This window comes from Ailuropoda melanoleuca, chromosome 5 (assembly GCF_002007445.2).
Source record: "Ailuropoda melanoleuca isolate Jingjing chromosome 5, ASM200744v2, whole genome shotgun sequence".
NCBI classification, from domain to species: Eukaryota; Metazoa; Chordata; class Mammalia; order Carnivora; family Ursidae; genus Ailuropoda; species Ailuropoda melanoleuca.
The window spans coordinates 41556713-41580428 of NC_048222.1; the positions used below are offsets into that span (position 1 = coordinate 41556713).

Consider the following 23716-nt stretch of genomic DNA (forward strand, 5'->3'; position numbering starts at 1 on the left):
GTGCAGACTGGTGTGAGGGCACCTCCTGGCCACCTTGTCTCCTCTCCAGCCGCGGGCCCACTTCATCAGGTGTGAAGTACCTGCCGTACCCCGCCGCCGTACCCCACCGCCAGGAAGGAAATTTCTCCACCTCTGCAACTTTGTTCCCTTCCTCTGCTCCTTAATATGCAGGGGGCATGGACCAGAGGGAAGGGAGCAGATCTATTTACATGTTCTCTTCCTCCGAAGTGAAACCAGGGGCATTTTCTTATTTAATTATTAATGCCCTAAATCAGATGGTGCCTGGTACGTTAACCTCTGTCACTCCGAATGGAGTCGGCCTAATAACCGCTGTGGCGGCATTGATTTTCCCTCATTTTCCCTCAGTCATCTCGTGAGCTTCTGTCTTTGTGATCCATCGAGGGAGAGAGAGAGAGAGAGAGAGAGAGAGAGAGAGAACGAGAGCACACGCCCTGGGAAAGCCCCATTCACAGTCACGTCAAGGAGTGGCCCCCATGGGGAGGGGGTGGCTCCTGTCTGGCTGCTCTTCACTCAGCCTCGGTGAATTGTCTGAGACAAGTAGAAATACTTTTTCTAAAACCAGTTCCTGAAAGGAGCTGACTGGTTTGGCCTCACGGCGCCCCCACCTTCCAGGCGTTTCCGAGACACATGGGAAAGATAAAGTAGGTGAGCTGGAAGAGCTGGTGGTGTGAGATGGGCAGTGGTCCGCAATGGGCTGTGTGGCCCAGACAGGAAACTATGTGAGTGGAGGGTGCCCGGCTCCCCATAGGTGCCAAGCCCAGTGGGGGTGGAGGGGCCGGGGGTCTTAGCTGGACCTCCAGCTGATGGTCCTTGGACATGCAAAGTTGATGACTCCGGAGTGTTGAGGGTAAGGGGAGCAATGTGAACAAGGAGCAGGAGAGACCAGTCTGGCCCGGGGAGGGAAGCGTGGGTGATAAGGTTGCATCTTTTAGATTGGGTTCCAAGAAAAAGTCTGAGGGTGGAGGGACCCCGAGGGGAGCCTTCCACCCTCGGGCTGGATGTCCTTCTTCCCCGCACCCCTCCCGCACTTCAACAGGGGCAGACTTGGCCTCACATGGGGAACCGTGTGGCTGCTGGTGGCAGGGCTGCTCCAGGCTTGGGTGTGAATGGCCTGCCCTGCTGGCCTTAACACAACCACACGGACAGGGGAGTGAGGCTGTCTCGCTGCCTGTGTCTTGTGCTCCCTGGTCCACCTCCCCTTCCCCCTCACCCTCTCTGCACTGGCATCTGGGTATCTCACTGCCAGTGGGAGTCAGCCAAACTGTCCTGGCCACATCTGACGCAGAGGGAAGAGGTTTGCATGAAGATTTTAAAAGATCTCCCAAATTCTAGCAAGGATCCCAGTTACCTCCATCGCCCACCCCTCTCCTGTCACCATGGATCAGAAGGGGGCCAGAGGAACATTCTCCTCTAATCCAGGTGCCTTCATCCTTTGATGTTCTAAGCTTCATAAGTTTAAGGATGCTGTCAGGGGGATCCACTCGGGAGATCATAGGAGTGGCCAAGTTAATGAGACAGGGCAGTCGAGAGAACCAGAAGGACGCGTTGTCTCCCGCTGGCATTCCGACGTTGTGCCTTTCGGAGCACCGTGTCTCTTCCTTTATTCCTTTATTTGATGGCGGATCTGCCCAAACCCCACGTGGGAGGCGATTCTCATCCTTCGCTTGACTCTCCCTGAGACTTTCTCATCTGGGCTGTGGCTCCTCCTCTCCGAGGGGAATGGGCTGAACCGCCCTGCAGCCTTAGTGGGGGCGTGGGCTCCAGGTTGGGCCCCGCCCCCTGTGGAGGGGCCCCTTCGGTCTCCGAGGGCTTGGGGGAGTGAATGGGGGGCGGGGAGATGAGGGGCTGTGACCTGCGTACTCCTGGACTTGGCGAATGGAGTGGAAACATCAGAATGGCTTTTCTCTTTCCGAACTGATTTTCAAAATAACGTTTAGCCAGATTATTTTCAGATCTCAAACAGAAAAACCTCATTAATCATTAATTTGGACCCCTACCGTTATACAGAATTTGTGACAATTTGTTTATCTTTGAAGGAGCTGCTAAGAAAGAATTTAGTGAGAAAATTACTGGGGACTAGGAGGAGAGTATTTAACCTTTCACGAAGACAGGAGCTCTATTTAGCTTCCCTCTGGGTACAGATGGGGGTGTGCGCGACGGACACGTCACTCTCGTCTGTCCCTGAGTGGAGTGAGTCCTTCCTCGTCGGCAAGCTCAGGGCCAATGGACTGGATCCTTGACCATTTCAAGCCTAGGGACCCTTTCTGATGTCAAAATATTTTCTATACCATCCCCGCCCCCAGTTATTAGAAGTTGCATCTTTTAGTGTGGGAGATTGAGAAGAAAAGCTGCTCTGAATTCAGTAAAGCTTTTAAGCCAATCACGATAGCATCTGGGTACACATGAAAAATAGCGCTATCTTTCTGAGTCACAGCGTTCATTCATTCTATAGCTGATGTTTGAGCATGTATGCATTCCAGCTCCCTTGGGCTAATTTCCCACCCCCAGGCCCCCGCCCCTCCGCAGGTGGGAGCCCCCGGGCAGTTCTCTAAGTCTGTAGGACCAAAGGGTCCTGGAGTGATGGGGCAGGAAGGAGTCTAGGGGGTCACTGTGGCTACTCCCACCTTAATGGTTCTCTGCCTCCATGAGGAGCCCTTTGTTGGGGAAACCTCAGTTTAGAGGACCAAGCGGGTCGACATGTGTGTAGGCACACTTGACATCTGCCATAAGCTGTCACTTGAGGGGCCTGGATGAAACTCTACAAGCTGCTTCCTCGAAGTCCCTCACCAGGCCTTCATCCCTCGGCGGGAGTGTCAGTGACGGATATTCCATAGCAGCAAGAGAAGCAAGGTCCAGCCTTCTGGGTAGCCTGGAAGGGTCTTCCCAGCTCAGCTTGCCCAGGGGCCACCAGACACCTTTCTTCCCTTTCTTTGCTGCAGGAAGTGGGGCGGGGTGGGGGGAGTGGATGGGCAAAGCACATCTGAGGGAGAAGGGACCAAGGGGAAGACCCTGCATTTAAAGGTCAGGAGTTCTTGGTCCCAGCATGGGCTCAGGGCCCTGAGGACAGCCTGATCTTACAGCCAAACATTGTGCATGTGGGCATTTTCCTGGGGAGAAGTTCTTGAACTTGCCCAAGATTCTCAAAGCAGTCGACGAGCCAACAAACTTTCAGACCCCCTGGCCTGGAATATCAACTTTTCCCTGACTCAGGCTTCCCACTCTGCGGTTACTCAGAACTGGTGAAGTGTAGTCAAAGCCCACAAGTGTGAAATATCAAATGCTCATTACATGACGTTGGGGGCAAACTTCGTCTGTTTAGCAAGTCTGTTTTGCCGCCTCGTGTGAACAGTCTCAGTGTCGAACAGATGCCCGGGGAAACGGTCTGATTAATGACGCTGCTTCTTTTGCTCCCCCCCCACCCCAGGGCCCAGGATGGCACTCTCTGTGACAGAGCTCATTGTCTTCTCCCTCCTGCAAACTGTCCTGTCCCTGAACCCTGAGGACCCCAACGTGTGCAGCCACTGGGAGAGGTAAGATGTGGGTGGGTCTCAGGCGCCCAGGCATTCCCGGAGGGCGTTCCCCCGGGGCTCGGTACCGTTGGGACAAAAGCCGAGGCGGGTGGTACAGAAGTTGCCCACCGCGGGCCTGCAGTCCTGCTGGGGACACAGTGCAGACACCAAAAGACAGGCCGAAGCAGTGTCGATTCTGTCTGACAGTCAGGGCTGTGGGCGCTCCATGCGGAGGGGCTTGACTTAAGTGATGCTCTCTGATAGTTGACAAGGAACTCTTCTCCCTCCCTGCATTTGCCCTTCCTGGCCATTTTACAGACGAGGAAATAGAGGCACAGAGGGGCTCGGTGTCCGTCCACGGCCAGGCGGGGGGTAGTGAGTGACTGTGGTCTAGATGTGCTCTTCTCCCAAACTGTGACGCCTTCCTGGTCCCCCAGGACTGGCGTCAATGTGGCGGCTCGCCTGTGCCGGGCGGCTGACCGCTGGCCCCGAAGAGGATGGGCGAGGGGACTCTGCAGCTCCCTGCTGGGGTGGGTGGGAGGGCTACTGGGGACAGCGCAGCCCAGGGCCTCTGCAGAGTTGCTGGCCACATTCCGGCTGCAGCACTAGGTCCGTGGGGAACGGGCCAGGGCCCTGCAGACAGCCTGACTTTGAAGCACAAGGTTAAAGTATTGATTTTGGTGAGCAGAAAGATAGTGACCAGAGACCCAATCAGGAAAAACCGAATTAAACCCTGGAATTGATTGGGTGTGCTGACCAGGACGACTCTGCCACTTAGATGTTAATAAATCAAATGAATAAAATTAAGATGAGGGCCCAGTGGGGGAGGCAGAGGGGAGAGGACGGGCGAGTGGGGCTGTCCGTCCTCCCAGCTCTCGAGGGGGAGTGTCCCGGCCCCACAACAGGGCAAGACGCCCAACCGGAGCAGCACCAGGCCCTGCAGGGATGGGCTGGGGAAGCAGAGGGACTGGGCCCCCACCGGCATGGTCACCAGGGACTGGGGGCCCCATGGGAGTCCCTACAGAGTTGTGGCGGGAGCAGAAGGCGTTGCTGCACTGTGCCGCTTCTAGGAAGTGGGAGGCATGCAAGATCTATCCGGAGAAGACGTCGGTTCATTCCAGTCTGGATCTCTCCACCTGCTAGCTGTCATGATTAGTGGAAGTCTCTGAACCGCTCTGAGTCTGCTTCCACCTCTGCGCAGTGGGGAGAATAATTACTCCGGCCTCCCAGGCTCCCTGGAAGATCAGGGCGCCAGTGTCATGAAAGGGCGCTCAGGACTGGAAAGGTCAATTACGGTCTTTTCTTGTTGATACCTCTGGCTTTGCGGGAACTGCTTCTCATCCACTTCAGTGCACGTCAGGCTCGCAGGAGGTGTGGATGAGAAACAGTCTCCTGGGTCCTAGCCCCAGACACTCCGATGCTAGAGGTCTGGGCTGGAGCCTGGTAATATGCATTTTTCAGAAGCTTTCCACAAGACTCCTAGGTTACTCAGACCCCTTGCCCCTTCTGGTCTTGGTGAATTTAAACCTTTGTTTCCCAGAAAGTGAGAGAGCCGTCAGCCGAAGCTTCACATCTGTCTCTGGTGTGTAGACTCCAGCATCAGTAGTGCCCCACCATGCACCTGTCCCGGCTGACACACGGTTGCTTCCCGCCTGTGGCTGTGCTAGACCCCTGCCTCCAGAATACCCCCTCCCGCCTGCCTTTCTCTGCCTTCCCCAGCAGCTCTGACCGGTCCCCTCTCCTCCAAGGAGCCTTCCCTGATGGCAGAGCCCTGCCTTACTTCCCTCTTCTCCGTGTCCCAACTGTGGATCACTTTGAACAGTTGATCGGTTCACACTCACACCGAATTCTCTAATTTTCTAGACCTCCCCGACATCAGTCAGTTTGGGATTTGAAAATACTCTGAAGGGAGCCTGCACTGAGCTGGGTGTCAGCCGAGGTGATCCTTTGATGGGAGGACAAGGACTGACCCTATAACTGAAGTGAGGTCTGGGGGCCCCTGCGGCTTCTTCAGCCCCTAGGGAGGAGGCCTTGCAGGCAGTGCCCCATGACAACACGTGCCTTCTTCTTGGCTTGCCCACCTGAGAACCCCTGCCAATGACACGTGGACAGATGTAGTCCATGTCATTCCAGAAACACGCCCCGGTCCCCAGAGACCACTTAGGGAGAATTTCTCAGCTGGATTAGTGCTTCTGGCGGGCTCCTTGTTAATTACGCCCCTCCACCATAAAACCCAGTGCAAAGACCTCCCCTGGCTAATAAAGCCCAGCTCTGCAAGATTAATCTGGTCCCTCATTAGCATGTTGGCAAGTGAGCGTGTTAAACCACCCAGCCATGAAACCAGGGGCACACACTTCGCCCCAGAGACTTGGAGTTGATTCAAGTTCTCATTGCCGGATTTGCTTGGCCCAGGACATCCCTGCAGAGCCGGGACCGTCCCCCGTGACACTCTGCTCACCCCTCTGTCGGGCTGGTGCCTTTTCTCTGAATGCGCCCTGTGTCTGTCAGGACTGGAAGGGGTGCCTGAGCCCGCCTGAGTGCTTAACAAAGGCAGGGAGTCCATTCCGTGTGCGGGTCCTGCTCTTTCCCTCCCCCACCACGGTCAGGGAGGGAATCTCCCCAGAGCCTAGGGCAGGAGGTGAGCCGCTGCGGTCATATAATAATGGCAGCCAGCATCTATTAGACTGGGCACCCATTAAAAATTTTATGTGTATTATCTTGTGTTGAGAACTTTACGTGTCTTTTCTTGCTGTATCTTCCCATCACCCTGAGAGGTGGACACTCTTACTGCCTTGCCGAATCCTCACAATGACTGTGTGAAGTCCCTGGCAATTTTTGTCATGGGTTTACAGGTGAGGAAAAGGAGGCTTCCATGAGTTAAGTAACATGTCTAAGGACATGCGAACAGGTGACAGGGTTCAAATGTGACCAGAGCTCATGCACGCTGAGCCATTCATTCTCCTGCCCTAAGTGAGGTGTTCAGTAGCCGTGCGGGAGCATAGGATCGTGGAATCTGAGAATTGGAAGGAGCCTGTGGGAAGCCAGGGGTGGGGGTTGATCTGCCTCAGTGTCCCCAAGCCTGGAGACAGAACCGGCTTTGGCCCACGTCTGCACACACGTGTGCCTCTGAATCGCATCTCCGTTGTGCTGGCTGGTAGAGGCTCAGCAGGGACCCTCCTTACATCCTCAGTGCTTCAAAGAGCCAGAATTTTCCAGCGCCCCGAGGCCCTGTGCCTTGCTGACTGCTCCTCGGCCCTCTTTCTGGATTCCAGATCTTTGACCTTTCGGGCATCAGAGAGCCTGCTGTGGACGCACTCGGGGAGCTGGCCTGCCCGGCCCCCTTGCAAGCAAACCAGCAGTCTCCTCAGGCAAAGCAGACGGGCTTTTATAGCCTGGATCTGGCCATCTGGCCCAGGTCAGTGAGCCGTCTGGGGGGAAACAGTGAGGAACACCAACCTAATAAACACGAATCCCTGCCGTCTCAGCTGGGGCCCTGTCCCAGCCTGCACAGCAAGTGTGAATCTTCCCTTCAGCATCCTAGCTCGACCCCCTCTTCCTACAACTCCTGCCGGGGGTTGGGCAGGTAGAGAGGCTGATGGGTTAAGGTGAGATCTTCCTTCCTGAGACTCCTCCCACTGTTCAGGTTAGCAGCAAACAGGCAACCTAACAAGATAGTACTTGGATTAGGAGGTCTGGGTGTGTCCTGGACGCTCCCCAGCTGTAATGCAGGCAGAGCCGAAGGTACCTGGGTGACCTTGGGGAAGTCACTTATTTTTTCTTTTCTTCGCTGTCCTTGTCTGTAAAATGAAGATGGTGACGCCACCGACCTTAAAGGATTGTGAGGATTAAAATGGATTAAAACACTTAACACAGGGTGCTCAGTAAATATTAGCTGTTAATTGGTACCAGCTGTGTGACCTGGGCAACCTGCTTCTCTCTGAGCCTTAGTTTCTTCATCTGTAAAATGGGACCACTTACTTCATAGAATTGCTACAAGGATCAGCTTCCACGTATATGCTTTGAACCCCGTAAAGATCCAAACAAAGTATTTTAAAACTTGTGGCCTTCCAGAGCCACATAGAATAACCTAAGCCCTCCTTTATTCATTCTCTGCTAAATGAACAAATGAACTAGAATTTCAGAAAATGAGCTGGGCCAAAGGGCAGTGAGGGATACGTGTTGGATCCAGCCTGGGGTCAGGGAGGTGTGAATGCTGAGGGCATCCAGGGCAGGAGGACGATAGTGAGGTGGGGGGAGGTTGGAACCCCTGGACACTCGGCTGTGGGCCCGGCTCCCCTGGGAAAGGAGCCCCCATCTTGAATATGAGCTCAGCCTCTCAAGTGCTGACCGTAGCTTCCGCCTGCTCTCTGGTTCTCAGCTATGCCGTGACCGTCCAGGAATCATACGCACACCCCTTCGACCAGATCTACTACACGCGATGCACGGACATCCTCAACTGGTTCAAGTGCACCAGGCACCGGTGAGTACCTTCTCTCGGGTGACGGGGCAGGAGGACGTGCTGGGCCCTCAGGGCTCCCCTCTGTGCCAGTTAGTAAAAGGCCCCTGGCGCCACCTGTATCCCCTTGGCGCTGTCTTCACCCTGAGCATCTGAGCTGCTCTGCTGAGGGCTCCCTTCAGGCCAGAGAAGCCTAAGGGCNCCATGAGTTAAGTAACATGTCTAAGGACATGCGAACAGGTGACAGGGTTCAAATGTGACCAGAGCTCATGCACGCTGAGCCATTCATTCTCCTGCCCTAAGTGAGGTGTTCAGTAGCCGTGCGGGAGCATAGGATCGTGGAATCTGAGAATTGGAAGGAGCCTGTGGGAAGCCAGGGGTGGGGGTTGATCTGCCTCAGTGTCCCCAAGCCTGGAGACAGAACCGGCTTTGGCCCACGTCTGCACACACGTGTGCCTCTGAATCGCATCTCCGTTGTGCTGGCTGGTAGAGGCTCAGCAGGGACCCTCCTTACATCCTCAGTGCTTCAAAGAGCCAGAATTTTCCAGCGCCCCGAGGCCCTGTGCCTTGCTGACTGCTCCTCGGCCCTCTTTCTGGATTCCAGATCTTTGACCTTTCGGGCATCAGAGAGCCTGCTGTGGACGCACTCGGGGAGCTGGCCTGCCCGGCCCCCTTGCAAGCAAACCAGCAGTCTCCTCAGGCAAAGCAGACGGGCTTTTATAGCCTGGATCTGGCCATCTGGCCCAGGTCAGTGAGCCGTCTGGGGGGAAACAGTGAGGAACACCAACCTAATAAACACGAATCCCTGCCGTCTCAGCTGGGGCCCTGTCCCAGCCTGCACAGCAAGTGTGAATCTTCCCTTCAGCATCCTAGCTCGACCCCCTCTTCCTACAACTCCTGCCGGGGGTTGGGCAGGTAGAGAGGCTGATGGGTTAAGGTGAGATCTTCCTTCCTGAGACTCCTCCCACTGTTCAGGTTAGCAGCAAACAGGCAACCTAACAAGATAGTACTTGGATTAGGAGGTCTGGGCGTGTCCTGGACGCTCCCCAGCTGTAATTCAGGCAGAGCCGAAGGTACCTGGGTGACCTTGGGGAAGTCACTTATTTTTTCTTTTCTTCGCTGTCCTTGTCTGTAAAATGAAGATGGTGACGCCACCGACCTTAAAGGATTGTGAGGATTAAAATGGATTAAAACACTTAACACAGGGTGCTCAGTAAATATTAGCTGTTAATTGGTACCAGCTGTGTGACCTGGGCAACCTGCCTCTCTCTGAGCCTTAGTTTCTTCATCTGTAAAATGGGACCACTTACTTCATAGAATTGCTACAAGGATCAGCTTCCACGTATATGCTTTGAACCCCGTAAAGATCCAAACAAAGTATTTTAAAACTTGTGGCCTTCCAGAGCCACATAGAATAACCTAAGCCCTCCTTTATTCATTCTCTGCTAAATGAACAAATGAACTAGAATTTCAGAAAATGAGCTGGGCCAAAGGGCAGTGAGGGATACGTGTTGGATCCAGCCTGGGGTCAGGGAGGTGTGAATGCTGAGGGCATCCAGGGCAGGAGGACGATAGTGAGGTGGGGGGAGGTTGGAACCCCTGGACACTCGGCTGTGGGCCCGGCTCCCCTGGGAAAGGAGCCCCCATCTTGAATATGAGCTCAGCCTCTCAAGTGCTGACCGTAGCTTCCGCCTGCTCTCTGGTTCTCAGCTATGCCGTGACCGTCCAGGAATCATACGCACACCCCTTCGACCAGATCTACTACACGCGATGCACGGACATCCTCAACTGGTTCAAGTGCACCAGGCACCGGTGAGTACTTCTCTCGGGTGACGGGGCAGGAGGACGTGCTGGGCCCTCAGGGCTCCCCTCTGTGCCAGTTAGTAAAAGGCCCCTGGCGCCACCTGTATCCCCTTGGCGCTGTCTTCACCCTGAGCATCTGAGCTGCTCTGCTGAGGGCTCCCTTCGGGCCAGAGAAGCCTAAGGGCGGGGCAGGCCGGAAGCACTAGACAATTACTGCCCTTGGGGGGCATCCTTCCCCCCAAGTGAGAGATGGGGAGTTGGTGGGTAAGNTGGCGCCACCTGTATCCCCTTGGCGCTGTCTTCACCCTGAGCATCTGAGCTGCTCTGCTGAGGGCTCCCTTCAGGCCAGAGAAGCCTAAGGGCAGGGCAGGCCGGAAGCACTAGACAATTACTGCCCTTGGGGAGCATCCTNGGGTAAGTCCCCCAGCTCCCTCACCCTGAGGGTAGAGGGGAGAACTCTGAGGAACATTCTCCACATATCTGCCTTTTCTTCCCTGTCCCCCCCCCCCAGTGCTTCCTTTAGATTGCCTCCCCAAGAAACTGCTTGTCCTTGAAGCTTCGCCTGAGGGTCAGCTGGGGACTCCAACCTCAGATCCCTCAGAGCAGATGTAGCCCCGTGCCAGGACGTCTGGCTTGGGGAGCTGAGCACGGCAGAGAATTAGGCACCCTCTTGGCACCTTGGCCAGGCTGCCCACGGAAGGCGCTCGCTCTAAATGATGGCATGTGGGTCCCCTGCTCCTTGCGTGTGTGCGGCCTTCCTGCCGAGCATGCCATTCTCTCACGTTGCTGGGGGAGAGAGGGGAGGAAGGAAGAGAGAACGCGTTTTAGCGGATGACCCTGGGCAAGTTGCTTTATTTGAGGATTCCCAGTGTGCTCATCAAACATACAGTGATCCCTGCCCTGCCTACTCACAGGGTCCAGTGAGTCCAGGGATGCAAAAAGGCTTTGAAAAGTGCAGGGGAAGCCAAAGAAAAGTGACCTATTAGATCATATTAAAAAGGGCAAGACGGCGCTATTATTTGAGGTGTGGAAACCAGCAGATGAAGGGTCGGTGAGCACATGACGGGGGCCACCCGTTAGGCCTCTTCCCTAGTTCCTGAGCATCTGTGTTGGTTTCAGATTTCTTTGGCTTCCTCCTTGTGGGCCTAGTCCCTCTTCGTGGTCTCTGCCTGAATCACGGTGGGTCGCAATGTGGATGGGCAATCTTGTTCTATGCTGACGTGCCAAAGTCCTGATTTTCTTTGGTGTTTTGTTTGTAAGTTGCTATGAGCATAGACGTGATAGCTGCTTTAACATCCTTATTTGCTAATTCCAACATCTGGGCCCCTTCATGGTGGTCTTCATTCATTGCTTTTTCCTTTACATAGGCAGTATTTTCCAGTTGCTCCTTGTGTCTAGTAATTTTGAATTATCTTCTGGGCACTGTGAATGGCAGAGATTGTAGAGGATGGAATCTGTTACTTAACTCCCAAGAGTATTGATTTGTTGTTGTTGTTTGTTTCGGCGATCAGTTAATCTGGCTGCATTCGATTTCCAGACTCAGAAAGTTCAATCTTTTTAGCCTTAGCAGGACTGCATGGGACCTGCCCTTCACACACACCATTCAGGGGCCAGGAGTTTGGGCAGAGATCTTACAAAGAATTATGGGGCTTCCTCTTCTCTTCTGTCTCTTTTCTGGGGTTTTGCTTCTCACTCTCAAGTTGCTGGATCCACCCTGGACTTGTCTTGTGGTGCTTCAAGCCAGTACGGCTGTGTATTTTCTGTCTGAATTGTAGCCATCTGGAATATGGTTGACTGGGGCCTGCCCTTGGGCTAACCTTGCTCTGTGTCATTTCCTTCTTCCGAGTGCCTCTTTCCCTCTAGTATCCACCTTTGTTCTCTCTCTGGTGCCTTCTGGTAGTTGTTTTATTTTTATATTTCCCCCAGATTGTATAGTTGTTTGTAGGAACTTTGGTCCAATAGGAGCTACTTGGCCATGACTGCACCCCCTTCCCTTAGCCCTTGACTGTGAAATGAGGAGGTGGGACCATATACCCGGTTGCAACTTCCTCGGCTTTGCCAAGTTAGCTGCCCGTGGCCCCAGTCAAAGGTGGAGGCAGAAACAGAGGCCCTGCTCCCTCCATGAGCCCTGTCAGGCCCTGTGCCAGAGCCAGGTTTGCTCTGAGGTGTGGCTTTGTTGGTTACTCAGAGGCCAGGGCTGCCATCCATCAGGGCTGGGGGGAAGGTGAGTGAGTGGCTGCTTATTAAAATAGGCTGCATTCCTGGAACATGAATGATTTTGCTAAATTATTGAGTTGCCTTGCAGCTTTCCTGCTGACCTGGGGTGCACATGCTGTCAGCCACACCATCAGTCTGCTTCCGTGTGGAATGGCTTGTTTAAATGTAGCACCCTTTTCCTGACAGCCTGGTCCCTGGTCCCGTCCCTCTCCTGCTCCCCACCCCAGCGCTGGGAGCAAGCAGGGGTGGGAAAGCCAGAAGCAGCAGGAGACATCTCTCTCCCAGGAGGCTGTCATGGTGCCGAGACCACTCCTCTGGAAGGGCTGGGGGATACACCTGTGCAGTGGGACGACTGGGTTGGATGAACTCTGAGCCAACTCTGACTTTCTTTATCTGAGAGGCCCACCCCCGAAATTGCCGGGAGCTGCTTTCCTGTGCCGGGGAAGTAACTCTACTTTGAGGCTGGCTTACTTTTCAGTATGGGGCTTTTGACAAAGTAGAATGACCTTAGTTTACGACATTCCCAAATATCACAGATTTCCCCGGGGCCCTGCACTGTCATTTGTCATAAAGCAAGGGCTTTAAGGACTGAGAGGGCTGGCGCAGCCTGTGCTGTGGGACTCCCTTCCCAAGTTGGCCTGACCCTCCATGGAAAGCAGGCTGTAGGCATCTCCTGTGTCTGGTCCCTTCTTCTTTGCCCCCTGAGGAAGGGTCCACAGGGTAGGCTCCCTTGGGGTATGGGTGGGGATGTGAAGGAGCTCTGGCTTCAAGGCCCAAGGACTTGAGGTTGAGGCCTAGTCACACATCATGATCTTGGGAAGTTACTTCCTCTCTCTGTCCCTTAACGGCCACTTCAGTTTCCTCCGTTTTGACCCTAGGTGTGAGGAAGGGACTTTGCCTACCAATGCCCCATTTTGACTTCCTCTTAAGGACTCGGTCCTCCCATCGGCCATTTACCTGGTCTTCCTCCCTCACTGTGGCCATCCTGTATGGCCAGCCAGCCACCCTGTGGAGACTGGCACAGGCCCTAGGTTAAGCCTACTGGTTTTGAAATTAGAGTGACTTGGGTTCGAATCCTGACTCTGAAACGGATTCATTGTGTGACTTTGAGCAAGTCGTTAACTTCTCTGAATATCAGCTTTCTCATCCATAAAACAGAAGGGGGGTGCATAAAATAAGAATAAAAACTCTAACAAGGAAATAAAATAAAGGTGACATAGTCATGCTACGTGCCTCAGAAAGAGAATGGAATGAGGTTTTGCCTATAAATCTCTCTGGCACGGGACGAAGTGTCAATGCCTGAGTCAGCAGAAGGGTCACACTCCAGGTCTCTGACGCCCAGTCCAGGACTGTTTCTGCTCCCTGGGCCTTAGCTTCTTCCTCTTGCAGAACCAGGGGCCGGTTCTGAGCCGTCCTGGGGATGGCATGTGAAGCTCTTGTCCAGGACATGTTATTTCTGGCGCAAGGAGGTTAATCCGCTCTCTGGAACCGAGTCGGACTCAGAGGGCCCTCTGTGGACTCTGTCTCGGTTCTCCAGGTGGGTGGACCGGTCCCCTGGAGGCCTCAAGCAGTCTGCTTATTCAGGCAGTGGCCGTGGCAGAGACACTCTCCAGGTCCAAGTCCATCTGGGTGCCCCCAGGAGCTGCCCAGGGTCTGGGGGCTTTCAGGAGAAGGCCCTGCTTACCTTCCACAGTCACCCCAGAAAGAATCTTCCAAAACCCTTCTCAGCGTCACGCCGAGGAGACCGGAGAGAGTCAGCAGGTGCAGCGAACGCCGTGTCAGTAGTACAGTCTGCGTCACGGTGGCCCCGATGCAGCCATCGATTTTTCTTTATTGCGTTCCTTCATATTCGAAGCTGCCATGCATTTTAGAGTAATTATTGAATGGCATCCTCAATATAGCTTAACGCAAATATCATTCCAACACGAGTGATTGATTTTCAGTACTTTCAAGCGGCTCTCTCCCTTGTGCCTCAGGATCAGCTATAAGACGGCCTATCGGCGTGGCATCCGGACCATGTACCGACGCAGGTCCCAGTGCTGCCCTGGCTACTACGAGAACGGGGACTTCTGCATACGTACGTAGGGGCTGCCTCCCTGGGGATGGGAGGGGAGGGAGGTAGAGCTGTCAGCCAGGCTCTCAGCAGCAGGCCTTGGCTGACCTGAGCGCTCCAGAAGTCCCTGCCTGCTGCCAGCTCAGGGGGAGTCAATGGGTCTGGTACAAACACGTTAGCATGGATTTGTCCATCGGGTCTATCTCCTAAGAGGGTGGATAGACGCTGGTCCGTTCTAGGCTTTGATGGGGTCAAGAGAGAAGGGGACACTTTTGGAGCGTGCTCTGAGGAGTCATGGGGAAGAAGGGCTGAGTGCCTGGCACAGATTGGAAGGGCTCAAGAAGGCTTTGCTGGATGGAAGGAGACACGGATGGATAAGTGGGTGGTGAGATGGATGGGTGGAGGGGTGGAGAGAAGGTGGAAGGGAGGAAGGAAGGCAGGCTGGATCATTGGATAGGGAGACCGTAGTACCCAGAAGGAGGGTGGCAAGAATAAGATCTGTCACAAGGGGCTGGTTCTAGGAAGCGGGAACATTACCAAAAAGGATCAGGAGACTAAGGACCAGGTGTGCATGAGGGCTGAGTTTCTAGACCCTCTGGGTGGGAGGGCAGTGCTGTGCAGTGGGACATACCCAGAAGTCTGCAGACCTGGGTTCCGGGCCCTGCTTCCCAGGGATGTGCCTTCGGGCAAGTCACTGAACCTCTCAGGGAGAGTGACTGTAGGGTTGGAGTCTGTTAGAGTCCAGTGGATTCTTTCCCACCACGTCTGACAGGTGCAAAGGGGCCAGTATGGGGCTCTCGAGTGGGCAGTAGAGTTTTGCCTCAACTGCGGAGAGTGTCGGAGAAACTGGGAGCCCCCCCCATTAATGACAGAGGGGAATCCACCCCCAAAGCTTCTGCCTCTTCATTTGTGGGCAGATTTGGGGAGTGATTTTCCTTGTTAGGATTCTCCTTGCCCTTTGGGTGGGTGGAGTGAGCCAGCCCCAGAGAGCCAATTTGGGCAGGGTGGGCGTGTTGGTGTTGGGAATGAAATGACAATTTTCCCCTCCTGATGTTACATATCCCCTCTTGCTGGAGAAGCTCGATTCTAACTGCGTTATAGGGGTGAATGAAAAATGCTCCCACAAATGGTTTCTGTAGGGATGGTTTTGCAGAAAACATATAAAGATGGTGCAAAGCCATCCCCAAAAGGCTGTGTCTCGGGAGCAGGGCAGAGGACCGGGCCGGGACAAGGCGTTGGCCAATGCCTCACCTGGGATGGGGCTCCTACGGGGACCTGGGTGTAGAAGTGAGATCAAGACCAAGGTTTTACTGCTGTTGCTCTGTCTGCCCGGAGGAGAGTGAGAGCCAGGCATGGGGTATGACACGAGACTCATAAAGCCTGAGCAAAATGGATGTGAGCAGCCCTTCAGGGCTCAGGGCCCAAGGATGGACTCAGGGAAATGAAAAAGGGCATTCATATGTCAGCACGGGGTCCAGGAACGGAGGCGCACAGTCCTTTTCTAATTTCCATTAGCGGTTGTTGGTAAATCTCCTGGAAAAAGAAGAGCAGCTCGGAAGCACTAAGTGTCCTGATTGCACAGACCTGGTCTTGCTGACTGGGAAGGGCAGCTTATAACCTCCCACCTACTCCTTATGTAACGGCCGGTTCTGCCTGCGGGGCTGGTGGCCCTGGGCCAGCCTACCTCCGGGAAGCTAGCCGGAAAAGCCAATTTTAGGATTGGAGGCTCTTCCTGAAGGGGGACAGGAGTTTCAGCAGTGAGTTGGATCACTGTGGCGTGCGGGGTGCCGGTAGTGATGACCCAGAGTGGCAAGAGTCCCACAGGTCTGGGTTTGAGTCTCAGCTCTGTCCCTCCCAACTTGCTCGTCCTCATGGTCTTCAGAGCACCCCCATGTCAGGCATCGTGCTGATCTCTTTATACACGTGAATTCGTCAGCTCCTTATAACAGCCCTCTGAAGTGGGTACCCTGATCTCTCCCATTTTATAGATGGAGAAACTGAGTCACAGAGTGGTTAAGGGACTTGGCCAGGGTCATACATCTAGAAAGTGGTAGAACTGGGATTTGAACCGAGGCTGTCTGGCTCTGGAGTCTGCTCTGACCCACTCGGATGGGCTGCTTCTCTCTCCGTGAACTGAGGCAAGACGCCACTTCTTGGTACCTCAGTTTCCATTCATGTGAAATGGGGATAGTAATAGCTATATCATCAGACACGGGGTAGGGGCTTAATAAAGGCCAGCTCCCTACTCCATGACTTTGGGTCTTACTATTTTTTCACTCTTGGCTTTTGTTTTAATTTCTTACACCTCCGTGGACCCTGTCCCTGGGAAAATACGCATGACATATATAAACTTATGCACACATACACACAGCCCTTTGCACGCAGTTTCAGTGGGTTTATGGAGCCCTCAGATCCCTTACAGGGTCTTTGGACCCACAGTAAATCATTTTTGCCATATGTTCATGTTTACCCGTTCGATGTTGCTTGTCGACTTATTTCCTGCTCGACTGCTGGGGACATAGACACGCACGAGAGATGGTGGCTACCTCGAGGAGCTTACAGCCTCGTGGAAAGAGATGGTCTGATACACGGATACCTGCCCCCGGAGTTACAGATGCTTCGACAGGCATCTTGATAAAGTATCACAGAGTGGAACAGACTGTCTTCTTCAGCCGTGCCCACTTACCGAGTGTTAATGAGGAATCAGCTCTAGGGGCGCCTGGATAGCTCAGTCATCTGCCCTCTGCTCAGGTCATGATCTCGGGGTCCTGGAATTGAGTCCCGCATCGAGTCCCTCCCGCTGAGCAGGGATCCTGCTTCTCCCTCTCCCTCTGCCTGCTGCTCCCCCTGCTTGTGCTCTCTTGCTCTCTCTCTCTGTTGCGCTCTCTCAAATAAATAAATAAATAAATAAATAAATAAATAAATAAAATCTTAAAAAAAAAAAAAGAGGAATCAGCTCTAGACAGAAGACTGAAGAGGGAAACCCTCGAAGGGTGTTCGGCCCAGTATTTGTTAGATGCCCACTGAGGCCCACCCGCAGTGCTCTGCCTTGGGGCATAGGAGAGGTGGTAGGAATAGCTCCTGCCTTCTCGGAACTTACGGTCTTGTTGGGAAGGCCAGGCTGCATGCAGAAAAACCCGTGGACAACAGCCGGAGGAGAGTGTGTGAAAGAACACAGTTGGGACACACCAGGCAGAGACAGTGCTGTGACCTGCTGTAAGTCGGGGGGCTTCTTGGGGGTTGGGGTTGGATGGAATGGTGTCTTTGTGCATGGATGGGACAGGGAACCCCATCAGCAAAGACGGAGAGGTGGTTGTCCTGACCGTGGGATTGCAGATCTGGGCTGGGAGGCTGGCCGGGTGAGGCAGTTACTCATTTCCCCAGGGGCCACTGTTTTAAGTAGCAGAGCCTGGCTGGCTTAATCCACAGGAATGCCTGTCTCACCCCACTGGAGGCTAGAAGTCCAAAACAGGGTGTCAGCAGGGTCAGTTCCTTCTGCTCCAGGCCTCTCCCCTTGCTTCTGGTAGCTCCATGGCTCGTGGCACACCCATTCTGGTACATGTGTCTGTCACCAGCTTTCCCCTTTGTATAAGGACACCAGTCAGACTGGATTAGAGCCCACCCTAATGACCTCATTTGAACTTGATTACCTCTGTAAGACCCTATCTCCAAATAAGGTCACATTCTGAAGAATTGGGGGTTAGGACTTGAACATATGAATTTTAGGGGGACACAGTTGAGTCCATGAACAGGTGAGTGTCGGCCATTGCTAGCGGTTCTCTTGTTCTTGCTTAGTGTAATGGGAAGAAAGGAGGGGGACCGGCCAGGCTTTGTCAGCTGTCCAGGAGCGAGTGGAGACCCCAGAGTCAGGGAACTTGTGTGAGGGATGGTGCCCAGGGTGCTGGGTGCCAGATGAGAAGCTTGTAAACCCAGAGGTTTTCTGGAGTCGATCCCTGCCCCTTCACTTCTTCTCCGCCCCTTGGGGGCCAGAGAACCTCCAAGTTCACCAGAACCTGGTGAGAACCCATCTGATGCCAGAGTCCTCAGGACAGTGCACAGGAACATCTGTGCTCTGGGCGGTGGGGGTGGGGTGGTGGGTGGGGCATCATCCTCCCTCCAACACCACCTTCCTGCAGCCCACTTAATGGCAGATATAAGAAGGACACTGGCCTGGAATAAAAGCCTTGGCTGACTCTGCCTCCAACTCACTGTGCAATCGTGGGCAAGTCCCTTTGCCCTCTCTGGACCCACTATGACATAGGATGAGTCAATCCCCGTGTGTGGAAGGAGTAAGATAAAACAATGAGTGAGTGTGTCCTGGAATGCATAGAGCTTGATACAGATGCGAACTCCTCTTTGTACCATTTCCCCTGCCCCGGAACTGCCATCCTTATCCCAGAGCCCTTGGCAGCCCTTCTAGAACTTTCTGCACCAGAACTGCCCACCCCCTCTGTTAGCTACAGATACAGCTGAGTCCTAGCTCCTCTTTGTCACCCAGGAATCAAATATTTTCTGAGGGTCACCGGGCACACAGTCCTCTTTCTCCTTTCTCCTTTCTTGTGGACTAGGGCAGTGGGCATCTTTGGCTCACAGGTGGAGCTGATTTTGTCACTTATGAAGTGGGGTTTGAGATATTTCAGGAAACTGCTTTTTGAAAATATTAGGTGGTGTCGGACCGGATGGGCTTGGTTATGATGCCGTAACAAACAACACCCAAATCCTGGTGGCTTAAAACAATAGTTTAATTCCTCATTTATGTGACACGTGTGTCCTCCCGCCAGGACCCAGGCTGCTGGAGCAGGGCTCTGCAGTGTTGCTGGTTGCCGTAGCAGAGAGAAGAGGGCTCTGGGGAGTCTTGAAGGCAGGGGGCCAGCAGTAGTTAGTGAGCACTATTAATGCTTAGCACCACACAGATGCCATGGTAATCACAATTCACTCAAATGTATTCTCGAGCACCTGATTACTTAATACAAGAATCACCTGGAAGACATGTTCTAACAGACTACGGAGCCCCAGCGTCAGTCTCAGATTCAGAAGACTCGGGGAGGGCACTGGAGAATGTGCATTTTTAAAAAAAGATTTTATTTACATATTTGAGAAAGAGAAAGAGAGAGAGCACAAGCAGGGGGAAGGGGCAGAGGGAGAGAGAGAGAAGCTGACTCCCTGCTGCGCAGAGAGCCTGACATCGATCCCAGGACCCCAGCATCATGACCTGAGCTGAAGGCAGATGCTAAACCCACTGAGTCGCCCAGGCGTCCTGGAGAATGTGCATTTCTAACAAGTTCCCAGGCGATACCCATCACGCTGCTGCATTGGGAACCATGCTTTGAAAACCACTGGTCTTCCTACGGCTGAAGATGCTTGCACAGCACGATGCCTGACAGGTGTATCCTGTTGGTATTCAGGGCCTCTCCTGATGGGCAAGAGGAGAGGGCCTGCTTCAGAGTAGCCAGCAAGGAGGGGGAATTAATCTGTGCCATCCCCCGGCCCCTCCCCGTCTCCTTTTTCCTTTTGGTGGGGGAGGTAATTCCCCCCAGGACTTCCTGGAGGGGTCGTCTGGACCTTTCAGTGGTGCTTGGAATGCTAGAGCCCGGCGTGTGGTTTTCATCCAAATGGAGAAGTGGAGGGATTAGCTCCCAGCTCCAGGTATGTGGCCTGGGGGTGGGGGTGGGGTTGCTCAGCATCCTGGCAGCGGACTGCGCAGGCGCAGTGGGGTCAATATGAACCACCCGGGTTGGCTGAGGGGAAGCCAGCAGCTGACCGGCCACCCTGAGGGCCCCTGAGCGGTGCTTAAGATTGAACTCCAGCAAACTCCTCGCAGGGTTGTTGGAATTTAGGTACCCCTGTCTTATTATCGCAGTTGCTTTATACAGTGGATTGCTATTTAAATGTAAATTTAGCTCCTGTTTACTGACTTCCTTGTGGTTCACCTCTTCTTAAGTCTCACCTCCTTCTTTCTAGATTTGGCTTCATTCTTCCTGAAGGGCCCCGTTCAGTAGTTTTTCCTGGGAGGGTCCAGGAGCGATTGCCTCTCCTATGCTTTGCTCGTCTGAAAATGCCGTATTTTATTTTTGTTGTTTAGATTTTATGTCATCATCATAAACTTAACTCTGCAATCCAGCTAGACTTAGAGGTGAAAATGCCTTCATTTTACCCTCACTCTTGAATGGTGCTTTAGCTGTGTGGCGTTGTAGGTTTTCAGTGATTTTCCCTCAGGGCGTGAGGATGTTTTTCTGTTGTGTTTCGGAATTTGTCCTTGCAGTTTTCCTAGCACGCGTCTGGGGGGTGGAGCCATTTTCGTTCACACTTGCTCCTCAGAGGTCTACATCTCCTTAAAGCACATGAATCCTTCGCTTGATCAGTTCTGGAAAATTCTCAGCCCTATCTCTTCTCTTCTCGCTTCTGTCCTTCGTTTGCTCAGTTTTCTCCTATTGAAGCTTCAAAATGCTGGAGACTCGTTTTACTCCCTCTCTTTCATGTTTCATCTCTCTATCTCTCCATGCTGTATCTTGGAGATTTTCTTCACATCCATTTTTCAAATCCTTTAGCTCTGCTAATTAACCGGCCTGTTGAGGTCTAAATTTCAACAACGGCGTGTTTCATTCCTAGGAGGTCTGTTGGTCCTTCTTCAGATCTATGGGTTTGCTTTTTTATCTTATTTTTTCTCTGTAGTGTCCTGTTCGTTCATGATGAATTCAAATCCTTCAGTGATTGATTTAGTTATTTCAAACATATTTCTCATAGTCTCAGATGGTTTTATCATGAGCTATTAGTCCTATACGGTCAAGACAATTCTGTCTTGAGTCCATGAGTTTGGTTGACTCAGATTCCTAGAGTACCAATTCTGTGTGTGGACACTGCTGGTTCTCCCTTGTGGTGGATTGTTTCCCATGTCCGTTACCATTTCTTTTTTCTTTATCACTGTGAACTCTTGAGCTTTTTGCCTCCTCCCCCCACGCCCTGCAGTGTGCACGTGCCCCACACATCAGTTCTGCGTTTTCTTATTAGGCATACTAATGGTTTTCACTGGCTCACAACCTGTTTTTGCCTTGATAACTTGGTTTGGGATTCCACATTGAGGCTGGAACTGTGGCAAAGGCTTAGGGTTTTTGTTTTTTTGTTTTTGTTTTTTTTTGCTATTTTCTTAAAAAAATGTGAAATTCACATAATGCAGTAGTCACCATTCTGAAGCATAAGCTTTAGTGGCATTTAGTGAATTTACAGTGTTGTGCTCCTATCCCCTCTGTCTGGTCCTAAAAGGTTTTCATCACCCCGAAGGAGACCCGGACCCATGAAACAGTGACTCCCCATTTGCCTCTCCTGGTTTTTTGTTTCTTGCGGAAGACTTTTTACTCATGCAGAATCCCTTATTTTTCACTTGGCTGGTGGGGTTATTTTCAAGTTTCCCCTTCGTGAGCTGGCAGCTTCCGAGACCACATCTGCCCCTGTGGGGTGTTAAACCCCAGGCTCCTGGCCGGGGCTGGGGGCGGCAGCTGGCTCGGCCCCTTGTTTCCTGGGCACCTTAGCTTCAGCATCTGCTGTTCTGTACGTCCTATAAACCCCCCACTTTTTCTTACACTTGGGCGTTTACCTTTCTCTCATTAGAGCTCTGCAGGATATCTTTTTATTTTTTTATTATATTTTGGGAGCATTTTTGTAGCAGAAGGGGCCTGCATTCGCACTTCCTCCATGTCTCTGAAACTCCACACCCCTGTTTTATAGTGAGCAGCGGAGTGGGGAGCTTCATAATCAGACCCAGTGACATTTAGTTCAATGCTTCCTCAGACTGATTGCAAACTACCAACAGCTCTAATAAAACAGTGTAACACCTGGCGGTTGACCCGCCACCTTCCCATATGGTCTATCACCGGCTCCTCATGAAGGCTTGGCACAGCAACGAAACGGACCCCAGAGGAACCTAAGTGCCGTTTCCGGTGGAGAAGGGCAGCCCAGGAACTGAGATTGCTACCTCCAGTCCTACCCTGCCCCTCCTGCAGCAGGTCTCCTCTCGGCAGGAGGGACCTATGGCCAGAGGAGAGAAGTGGGGCCAGATAAGAGGGCAGGTGAAGATGTTTGTAGGGAGAGGAAGGGACACAAGCCAAACTGGTTTGATTTCAAAGTTTTGCTAAACGAGGTCACAATAGGTGCCAGGATCAAGGTAGGGAGTGGGGGATTGCTGTGTGTGTGTGTGTACACATACGTGCGGAGCTGTAGGTCTTGTCTGAAAATCGGCCTCTCCTTGTAGCTGCTACGTAAAAGAATTCCCTGCTGACCCTCTAGGAGGCCCTGGGAATGCGCCAGCTGCCAGCACCAGAAACCGTGCTGGTGCCGCTGCCCCGGGTCCCCAGCACCTGGTGCTGAGCCTTACTGCCTAGAACAACATTCAGCCTTCCCTCTGTCCATCCATCCATCAACATTTATTAGCTCTCTATGCCTTGAAGGCACCACCGAGTCCTGCGGATAGAGAGATGAATAAGAAGCGTATAGTCTAGTGGGAAATATATATATAATATTTCCCAGGGTGACATTTTTTATATATATATATATAATTTATATATAATTTAAAAATTTCCAACATAGCATGATGAGCACACTTTAAGGAGGCAAGGAAACCGAGGGTGTCACCAGGCTGGTGGAGGTGGCCGGTAGGGAGGGTGGCTGTTAAGTTGCCCCAACACGTCCTCACAGAGTGGCCAGGGTTGGTGCAGCCACCACGATCTCATCCCCGGTCTCATGGGCTCGGAACACTGACTTAGGACGCCCAAAGTGGCTGAGCTCCAGGTGATGATTCACACTGACCAAACTCATAAGGTACTGATGCTTAACCCTGCTGCCGATTACTTCATTTATTGCGAGCACACAGAACGTTTGCTCTTGTCCACCTGTTGGCACTTTTCAGGCCCTCAGAAAGAATTGCTGAGCCAGCAAATTCATGGTAACAGCACCAAGGCCCGGCAGCTCCTATCAGCTGTTAGCACCCGGTGTAGAGTCCTCTGGTTCTGCTCTGGGGTACCACCTGTGTGAGGGCCGCGTGGCCCCTCTGTCACTCTGCCCCACTAGTGGTGATGCCGCCTCGCCTGTCCATCTATCCCACTCAAAGGTGAGTTCCCGAAGCTGAGGGACCATGTCTTCTAGGCAGGTTAGTCCCAGGGCCATGCACGGTGCCTGGCCGTCAGTGCTGAATAATTAGTGAGTAATTGTGAGAGCAATGAGTAATTGTGTAATGAGTGAGAAAGAAAATACATGAACAAAATAGACTCTGAGACCTCAATGGAAGAAGCAACCATAACTGTCCGGGGAATTACGGGGCAGGGATCAAAAAACTTTTTTTTTAAGATTTTGAGAAAGAGAGCACGAGCATGAATGGGGGGGGCAGAGGAAGAAGCAAGCAGACTCCCCATTTATCAGGGAGCCCAATGTGGGCCTCGATCCCAGGACCCCAAGATCCTGACCTGAGCCCCTCCAGGCGCTGGGTGTGCCCCCCAAAAAGACTTCTTGAGGGAGGTTAGTTTTGAGTGGAGTCTCAACGATGAGTAGGAACTGGCCAGAAGGGCAGGAGATGGGCATTGGTTAGGACAGACCCTGCGTCTTCAAGCCCGTTCTTTCCCCTGGGCGACTCTCCCCGAGCACGCTACTCGGCTCCTCTCTGCCTCGGGT

At 52.9% G+C, this 23716-nt stretch overlaps 1 protein-coding gene across 2 annotated transcripts in view; it reads left to right on the forward strand.

Moving 5' to 3' along the window:
* Positions 1 to 3362: 3362 nt before the first annotated feature.
* Positions 3363 to 23716, forward strand: part of MEGF11 (multiple EGF like domains 11) — a 219194-nt gene continuing 198840 nt past the window's right edge. For both annotated transcript variants that reach the window (XM_002914259.4, XM_019794154.2), the window contains exons 1-3: positions 3363 to 3551; positions 7909 to 8010; positions 13983 to 14083. In XM_002914259.4, the coding sequence (XP_002914305.2) occupies positions 3454 to 3551; positions 7909 to 8010; positions 13983 to 14083 (301 nt within the window). In that variant the 5' untranslated portion in view covers positions 3363 to 3453. The remainder of the gene's footprint in view (positions 3552 to 7908; positions 8011 to 13982; positions 14084 to 23716) is intronic.